The sequence below is a fragment of the Nicotiana tabacum genome, chromosome 20 (assembly GCF_000715075.1).
Source record: "Nicotiana tabacum cultivar K326 chromosome 20, ASM71507v2, whole genome shotgun sequence".
NCBI lineage: Eukaryota > Viridiplantae > Streptophyta > Magnoliopsida > Solanales > Solanaceae > Nicotiana > Nicotiana tabacum.
In genome coordinates, this window is record NC_134099.1 from 68,187,945 (window position 1) to 68,197,599 (window position 9,655).

Below are 9,655 nucleotides of genomic sequence, written 5' to 3' on the forward strand. Positions count from 1 at the left end.
GATGTTGTTAATTCTCAATATGTATTATTATGTTAGATGTCATGACAAAAGGATTCATATAGCGAGTCATAAAGTTAAACCTCCTATTCAGACTTAATGTCCAGGTTATTCTGATGTGGCGACTCAACTAGTCGTCTCATGAGTTATCACTCCGTTTCCCCCATTTCAACTTCTTATTGCTTTGTTCAGTTGTATTTCATGTCATCGGGTTGATCGATTCGGGTTCGGAGAGGTTTTGGCAAGGTTTGAGATATTTAGTCTCTTTTGAGGGAGCTTAAGTTGAAAAAGTCAACCAGATGTTGAATTAAATGTTAGAGGGCTCGAATGTGAGTTCCAATGGTTTATATAGCTTTGAGAGATGATTTGGGACTTAGGAGCGTGATGGAAATGTATTTTGGAGGTCCGAAGTAGATTTAGGCTTGAATTGGTGAATTGGATTTTTAACGTTTTCCGGTTGATAGGTGATATTTTGATACAGGGATCGGAATGGAATTCCGAGAGTTGTAGTAGTTTTGTTGTGTCATTTTGAATGTGTGCAAAATTTTAGGTCATTCAGACGTGGTTTGGTTGAGTTTTTTATCAAAAGCTAAATTTAGAAGTTCTTGGATTCTTAGGCTTGAATCTGATGTAATTTTGGTGTTTTGATGTTGTTTTTGGCATTCCGAAGGTTGGAACAAGTTTGAATAAGGTTATGGGATATGTTGGCATGCTTGGTTGGGGTGCCGATGGCCTCGGGTGTATTTTGAATAGTTGAACGGACCATTTTAAGTTAAAGGAAAGTTGCAGATTTTGGTTTCAGCTGTTGCAGGCATTTTGTTCTTCGCATTCGCGAGGGACCCTCGCGTTCGCGAAGGGTGAAGAAGGGAGGCATCATATTTGGCCTTCATGTTTGCGAGGGGGTCCCGCGTTTGCGAAGAGTCGGAATGGGAAGCATTCCGTTTGAGAGATGCCTGACCGCGTTCGCGATGGTTGGTGAGGCTGAGGCATCGCGTACGTGATGATGCGATCGCGTTCGCGTAGGAGAATTTTGGACAATGGAATTTTGTGCTTCGCGAACGTGAGGCTTTGAACGCGTTCGCGAAGAAGGACTTCTGATCGCTGGGCACAATGTTTAAAAGGCCATTTTTGCGAGTTTTGGCCTAAGTTCACCATTTTTACTCGGTTTTTAGCTTTTTAGAGAGATTGAAGAGGGAATCAAGGAGAACTTGTTAAAGGTAAGAATTTTGAACATAATGCTCGATCCTATTGTTATTTCTACCTAATTAAAGATGAAATTTGGGGAATTTGAAGCCTAAATTGGGGAGTTAGAGCTTGGAAACTTGAGACTTTAATCTAGGTATTTTAGGGGCCATTTGTGGTCGCATTTTGGTATTCTTGGTATGTATGAACTCGTAGGAGGATAAGGATTCCATTGACGTGATTTTTATCGAGTTTTGAGACGTGGGCCCGGGGGTCGAGTTTGGCCAATTTCGGGATTTTTGGTACAATTTAATTATTTTCGCTTGGGCTTCGTTCCTTTAGCATATTCTAATGTTATGATTCTAATTTTGGAAAGATTCAGCGAGTTGAGGCCGAGGTGAGAGGCAAAGTCATCGCGGAGTAGTAACTCACCCGGTTTGAGGTAAGTAACCATTCTAAACCTGAAACTGAGGGTACTATTTCGAATTGTGTGGACAAATGAGGTGACGCACATGCTATGTGATGAGTGTGTGGGCGCGCACCGGTAGGGATTGTGACTTGATCCATCCCGTAGCGACTATTAAGCCGCGTATTTGATTTGAGATCTTATGATATTCAGTATTTTAGACATTTATACTGTATTATGGGTTGTATGCCATGTTTGGGGCTATGTGCCGACCTATTGAGACCATTGGGGGCATTTTTACAGTTTTTCCTCACTCCATTTGTTTGAAAGCATATCCTTAGTCATGTTTTATCTGTTTATTGATTAAAACTGGTGTTATCACTGTACTACTTAAAATGTGAGAACTGTTCGGACTGAGTTCCCTGATTTCTACTGTTATGCCGAGTGGCTGTGAGGTTAATGACTGAGAGAGGTTGAGGATCTAATGGTGAGGATATATATATATATATAGGTGAAATGGCTTCGTGGCCACTTAAACTTATAGGGCTTTTGAAAGCCGATACACAAACTTTTATCTTTCCCATTTAAACACTCAAACTGGTAAAACCTACAACTAATAAATACCTTTGACCAGACTATGTTTATGTGGTGGTAGCTTATCTTAGGTGGATATAGTGCGTACAAGTCACGTTCAAATGGCTCGTGTATCTGTTATTATTCATTAAAAAGATTGTAAAATTAAAAAAAATAGAATCTATAAGGAAAACCAAAAAAGAAGAAGAAAATGGTGGCTGGGTTTATTGACTCCGCCTTGTTCTGCCAGTTCCTCCAAGAAAGAGAAATTAACCATGGAGCTAGACTGCCGGAATTTTTATCAATTCCTATGGGAGATAAATTGAGAGAAAAATTGAGGTCTATGAATGTTACCGGAGAAAGGATTAGATTTGAAGTCCTAGCGCCAATGGCTCCGACGACGGAGATGGCGGATTTTCCGGGGGAGACGATGGGGAAAATTACAGTGAATGATGCTAGGAAAATTTTGAGGTTTTATCAGTTGGAGAAAGTGAGATTGAGAGTTAGAGATATGCCGATGAACTCCATTTTGTACTCTAAATTCGTTGAGTTTCTCTTCATCTTTTAGTTCCATATTGATTTTATTCCAGTAATTTTCTTCTTCTTTTTGTAGTTTCCCTTTCTTCTTGAGTGGCTTCTGCTCCTACATGCTCATCTTCCATATCTTTAATCAGTTTTTTTGAAGTACCCAAGAATACAGAGGAGAGTATTTATAATTAGTGGAGGCCTCTCAGATACTTGGTCTTTAGCAACATAGAACAGGGTTTGGAGTTTGCAAAGATTGTTGGACGATTCAGGCAGCGTCATCATTTTTCGGTGACGTCGTTTTGCTCCGTCCCCATCAGGTAAAAGTTGCACAACTATGGTGAATAAGAAAATAAGGGAAATAGAAGAAAAAGTAGAAATTAATAAATTTATTCACGCCCTTGACGTGTAACAATCCCATTGGTCATTTGGTGATTGGATAGACACATATGTAAATGTGTAATACACGCACGTAGGTTCAAAGGTAAAATGTGTTTATTAGTTAAGGGTTTCACGAGTTTGAGTGTTCAAATGGGAAAGTCTAAAGCTTGTGTATCGGCTATCAAAAGCCTTGCAAGTTTAAGTGGTCAGGAAGCCATTACGCCATATATATATATATATATATATATATATATATATATATATATATATATTATGGATCGGGATGCACGCCGTAGCGATACTTATATGGACCGGGTACATGCCGCAGTGATATATATATTGGATTGGGTTGTGCGCCACAACAATATGACGTTTGGGCTGTAGGAGCCCCTCCAAAGTCTGTACACCCCCAGTGAGAGTAGTCGACTATAAAAAATGGATCGGGCTGCACACCACGGCGATACTATGATTATTACTATATGAGATATAATTGAGCTTGAGTGCTGAGAGTGAGTACTGAGTGACGAGAGCAAAGTCACGAGTGACTGAGAGGCTGCCTGAGAGGCCATATTCTGAGTGATACCTCGCCCGAGGGGCCCATTTATGATATTTTCAGTGATTTCACTCTTCTTTTAAAATAAGCCTCTATTGAAAAATTCTTAAGTAAATGATTTCAAGTATTCCAATTGAAACTAAAGATATTGTGACGAGATTGGTTTTAAACTATGGAGTTTGATCAGTTATTCTGTTGTTTACTCCTTTATATGATTTTAATTGCTCATCGCTGCTTTCAGACCTTATTTACTTTAGTTAATTACTGAGTTGGCGCACTCACGTTACTCTCTGCACCTTGTGTGAAGATCCAGGTGCCCGAGCGTCAGAGTGAGGGTCCTCAACATTATTAGAGTTTGTCGGAGACTGCAAGGTAGCTGCATGGCATCCGCAGGCCTGCTTTCCTCCTTCCTATCTTGTTCTTTTCTGTAGGCCTGCATGGCTCTAGACTCATGACACCAGATGTTTGGGCCGTGTTGGTTTATTATTTTATTGAGTTCTGCACTTTTAGAGATTTAACTTGTGTTAGAAAATGGTTTTATAAAAGAAAAAGGGTTGTGATTAATGTTTGGGTTGGCTTGCCTAGTAATGTGATAGGAGCCATCACGACCGGGTATTTAGGGTCGTGATAAGTTGGTATCAGAGCGTAGGTTACATAGGTCTCGCAAGTCATGAGCAGGTTTAGTAGAGTCTCATGGATCGGTATGGATACGTCTGTACTTATCGTCAGGAGGCTACAGAACCTTTAGGAAAAACTTCATACTCTTGAAATTCTTGTCGTGTGAATCTATTGATCTTAGTACTAAACTTCGGTTACCCCTTTCTCTCATATATGGTGAGGACACATGGTACCCGATAGGATGGATGACCACCAGTACCACCAGTTGGGGCCACTAGAGGTTGAGGATGCGGTCGAGGTCGTGGTAGGGGCAGAGCAGCTAGGGCAGCACCTACATATCCTCCAACTACCCCAGTTCAGGATCAGGTCCCAGCTGTGGACACTACAGCAGCACCAGCTCAGGCAGCAGCTGTGCCCATTGTGATTCCAGGCCTTCATGAGGCTTTAGCTCAGATTTTTTCGGTGTGTACCGGTTTGGCTCAAGCGGTCACAGTTGCTACAACCACATTTACTTCTCAGGCCGGGAGAGGAATCCTGACTCTCATTGCTCGTACACTTGAGCAAGTTGTGCAGGGACTTCAAACACCGGGGGAACCTCCAGCCCAGTCGGTTGCACTAGCTCAGGAGTATGTGGTACCAGTTATGCCGGATGACAAGCAGCATCGACTAGGGAGGTTTGGTAGACTTCAGCCTCCAACTTTCAGTGGTGCAGAGGGAGAGGATGCCTAGAGTTTCTTAGATAAGTGCTTGAGGATGCTTCGTAAAGCGGGTATTCTAGAGACCAGTGGTGTAGCATTTACTACATTTCAGTTTTCTGGGGCTGCCTTTACTTGGTGGGAGGCTTATGAGAGGCGTAGGCCTATTGGTGTAGCGCCCCATACCTGGTAGTAGTTCTCTATTCTCTTTCTAGAGAAGTGTGTGCCACAGTCTTGCTGAGAGGAGCTGCGCAGGCAGTTCAAGCAGTTGTATCAGGGAGAGATGACTATGACATAGTATGAGATGAGGTTCTCTAAGTTAGCTCGTCATGCAGTCTGGTTGGTTCCCACAGATCGAGAGAGGATCAAGAGGTTCGTTGATGGCCTCACATATCAGCTTTGGATTCTCATGACTAGGGAGAGGGTGTCAGGTGCTACTTTTGAGGAGGTTTTTGACATCGCCCGTGAGATTGAGTAGGTTCGTCACCAGGAGCAAGAGGAGAGGGAGGCCATTCAGGCAGGCTTAGTCAACTTGCCCAGGTCATCGTGGGGCATCATCGGTTCATGGTTCTCACAGTTCTCATCAGGGCCATTCATTACTCAGTGCCTTTTTAGCCTAGAGTTTGTCCCGTGCTCCATCAGTTTAGGGTTCTTCCATGTAGGTCCTTCTACTGGTCATTCTATTGCCAAGGGTTCCCTTCAGTTCCCATCTCCAGCATTGGGGAGCTGTTATGAGTGTGGAGAGTTTGGGCTTATGAGGAGGTAGTGTCCTCGCCTTTTTGAGGGTCCGTCTTAGCAGAGGGGTCAACCCTCGACTTTAGCTCCAGTCACTTCACCACCCGTCCAGACAGCTAGGGGTGGGGCCAGTCAGCCAGGGGTCTCCCTAAAGGGGGAGGTCGATCAAGTGGTGGTTAGGTTCATTTCTATGCCTTCCCAGGTAGACCAGATACTATTGCTTCAGATGCCGTGATTTCAGATATTTTTTGAATCTGCCACAAAGATGCCTCTGTATTATTTGATTCTGGTTCCACCTTTTCTTATGTGTCATCATACTTAGCTCGTTATTTAGATACGCTCTGTGAGTCTCTTATTTCACGTGTTCATGTATCTACTTCGGTGGGCGATACTGTTGTTGTAGACCATGTATACCGGTCTTATGTGGTGACTATTGGGGGTATGGAGACTCGAGTAGATCTTTTATTATTATGTATGGTGGATTTCGATGTTATTTTGCGGATGGATTGACTATCTCCGTGTCGTGCTATTCTGGAATGCTATGCTAAGACAGTGACATTGGCTATACCGGGTGTGCCACCGATCGAGTGGCGAGGTTTGACTGATTTTGTCCCTAGTAGAGTGGTTTCATTTCTAAAGGCCCAACATATAGTTGGGAAGGGTTGTCTCTCGTATTTAGTCTTTGTGAGGGATGTCGGTGCAGAGACTCCCAGTATTGATTATGTTTCAGCTGTGCGAGATTTTCCTGATGTGTTTCCCGCAGACCTGTCGGGCATGCCACCGGACATAAATAATGTTTTTGGTATTGACCTGGTGCCGGACACTCAGCCCATCTCTATTCCACCATATCATATGGCACCAGCGAAGTTGAAGGAGTTAAAGGAGCATCTTCAGGAACTCCTTGATAATGGGTTCATTTGGCCTAGTGTGTTGCCTTGGGGTGTACCGGTTCTATTTGTGAAGAAGAAGGATGGCACTATAAGGATGTGCATTGATTATAGGCAATTGAACAAAGTAACAGTCAAGAACAAGTATCCTTTGCCTCGCATTGATGATTTATTCGACCAGCTTCAGGAAGCGAGAGTGTTCTCCAAGATTGATCTCCGTTTAGGTTATCACCAATTGAAGATCAGGGACTCGGATATTCTTAAGACAGCTTTCAGGACCCGATATAGTCATTATGAGTTCTTGCTGATGTCTTTTGGGCTAACTAATGCCCCAGCAGTGTTCATGCATTTGATGAACAACGTGTTCCGGCCTTATCTCGACTCATTTGTCATACTATTTATTGATGATATTCTGGTGTATCCGCATAGTTATGAGGAGCACGCGGAGCATTTGTGAGTTGTGTTGCAGAGATTGAGGGAGGAGAATCTTTATACAAAATTCTCCAAGTGTGAGTTTTGGCTCAGTTTAGTGGCTTTCTTGGGGCACATGCTGTCCAATGAGGGTATTTAGGTTGACCCAAAGAAGATAGAGGCAGTTCAGAGTTGGCCCAGATCGTCCTCAGCCACAAAGATTCGCAGCTTTCTTAGTTTGGTGGGTTATTATCGCCGGTTTGTTCATGGATTCTCATCTATCGCATCGCCCTTGACCAAGTTGACTCAAAAGGGTGCTTCATTTGTATGGTCAAATGAGTGTGAGGAGAGCTTTCACAAGCTCAAGATAGCCTTGACCACAGCTCCAGTATTAGTTTTTCGATCAGTTTCATGTTTATATACTGTGTATTGTGATGCTTCGAGAGTTGGTATTGGGTGTGTATTGATGCAGAAGGGTATAGTTATTGTTTATGCTTCTCATCAGTTGAAGCCCCATGAGAAGAACTACCCCATTCATGATTTGGAGTTGACTGCCATTGTTCACGCGTTGAAGATTTGGAGGCATTACTTGTATGGTGTGCCTTGTGAGGTGTTTACTAATCATCGTAGCCTCCAGCATTTGTTCAAGCAGAAGGATCTCAATTTGAGGCAGCGGAGGTGGTTGGAGTTGCTAAAGGATTATGATATTACTATTTTGTACCATCCGGGAAAGGCCAATGTGGTGGCCGATGCTTTGAGCCGGAAGGTGGTGAGTATGGGGAGTTTGGCATACATTCTAGTTGGGGAGAGACCTCTTGTAGTTGATGTTTAGGCCTTGGCTAATCAGTTGGTGAGTTTAGATATTTCGGAGCCCAGTCGGGTATTAGTTTGTGTGGTTTCTTGGTCTTCCTTATATGAATGCACCAGAGAGCGCCAGTATGATGATCGACACTTGCTTGTCCTTAAGGACAGAGTTCAGCACGATGATGCAAGAGATATGACTATTGGTGATGATGGGGTGTTAAGGATGCAGGGCTGGATTTGTGTGCCCAGTGTGGATGAGCTTCGGTAGTTGATTCTGGAGGAGGCCCATAGCTTGTGGTATTCCATTCATTCGGGGTGCCGCGAAGATGTATCAGGATCTGAGACAGCATTATTGGTGGAGGAGAATGAAGAAAGACATTGTGGGATTTTTGGCTCGGTGTCTCAATTGTCAGCAGGTGAAATATGAGCATCAAAGACCGGGTAGCCTGCTTCAGTGGATGGATATTCTAGAGAGGAAGTGAGAGCAGATCACCATGGACTTTTTAGTTAGGCTCCCATGGACTTTGAAGAAGTTCAATGCTATTTGGGTGATTGTGGATCTGTTGACCAAGTCAGCGCACTTCATTCCTGTGTGTACTACCTATTCTTCAGAGCGGTTGACAGAGATCTATATCCGGGAGATTGTTCATTTGCATGGTGTCCCAGTTTCCATCATTTCATATAGGGGCACTCAGTTTACTTCATAGTTTTGGAGGTCTGTGCAGCGAGAGTTGTGTACTCAGGTTGAGTTGAGCACAACTTTTCACCCTCAGATGGAGGGGCAATCCGAGTGCACTATTTATATATTGGAGGACATGTTGCGAGCTTGTGTCATTGATTTCGGCGGGTCATGGGATCAGTTTCTACCACTTCCAGTGTTTTCTATAACAACAGCTATCAGTCAAATATTCAGATGGCTCCATATGAGGCTTTGTATGGGAGGCAGTATAGATCTCCAGTTGGTTGGTTTGAGCCGGGTGAGGCTAGGCTATTAGGTACAGACTTGGTACATGATGCTTTAGATAAGGTGAAGGTGATTCAGGAGAGGCTTTGTACAACACAGTCAAGACAGATGAGTTATGCTGACAGGAAGGTACGGGATGTGTCCTACATGGTTGGCAAGAAGGTTCTGTTGAAGTTTTCACCCATGAAGGGTGTTATACGATTTGGGAAGAAAGGGAAATTGAGTCCTCAGTTCACTGGGCCTTTTGAGGTGCTTCGGAGGATTGGGGAGGTGGCTTATGAGCTTGCTTTGCCACCCAACTTGTCGAGTGTGCATCCGGTATTTCATGTTTCTATGCTCCGGATGTATATTGGGGATCCGTCTCATGTTTTGGATTTCAGTACGGTTCAGTTGGATGGTGAATTGACTTATGATGTGGAGCCAGCAACAATTTTGGAGAGTTAGGTTAGAAAGTTGAGATCAAAGGATACAGCTTTAGTGAAATTGCAGTGGAGAGGTCGGCCCGTGGAGGAGGCTACTTGGGAGACCGAACGGGAGATGCGGAGCAGATATCCTCACATGTTTGAGGCTTCAGGCATGTTTCTTGACTCGTTTGAGGACGAACGTTTGTTTAAGAGGGGGAGGATGTGATGACCCGACTAGTCGTCTCATGAGTTACTGCTCCGTTTCCCCCATTTCTGCATCATATTTATTTGTTCAGTTGTATTTCATGTCATCAGCTTGATCGATTCGGGCTTGGAGGGGTTTTGGCAAGGCTTGAGACACTTAGTCTCTTTTGAGGGAGCATAAGTTGGAAAAGTCAACTGGACGTTGACTTATGTGTTAGAGGGCTCGAATATAAGTTCTGATGGTTCGGATATCTTTGGGAGGTGATTAGGGACTTAGGAGCATGATTGGAATGTGTTTTGGAGGTCCAAAGTAGAT

At 43.6% G+C, this 9,655-nt stretch overlaps 1 protein-coding gene across 1 annotated transcript; it reads left to right on the top strand.

The window, feature by feature from the left end:
• The first annotated feature begins 2,369 nt into the window (after nt 1-2,369).
• LOC142174401 (calcium uniporter protein 3, mitochondrial-like) lies at nt 2,370-2,726 on the top strand. The gene has a single exon (XM_075240189.1). The coding sequence runs from the start codon at nt 2,370-2,372 to the stop codon at nt 2,724-2,726; it is 357 nt and encodes a 118-aa protein (XP_075096290.1).
• Nucleotides 2,727-9,655: the final 6,929 nt, after the last annotated feature.

Excerpts from the sequence above, each read along its gene's own strand:
- LOC142174401 (XM_075240189.1), top strand. The coding sequence starts at position 2,370 with ATGGTGGCTGGGTTTATTGACTCCGCCTTGTTCTGCCAGTTCCTCCAA.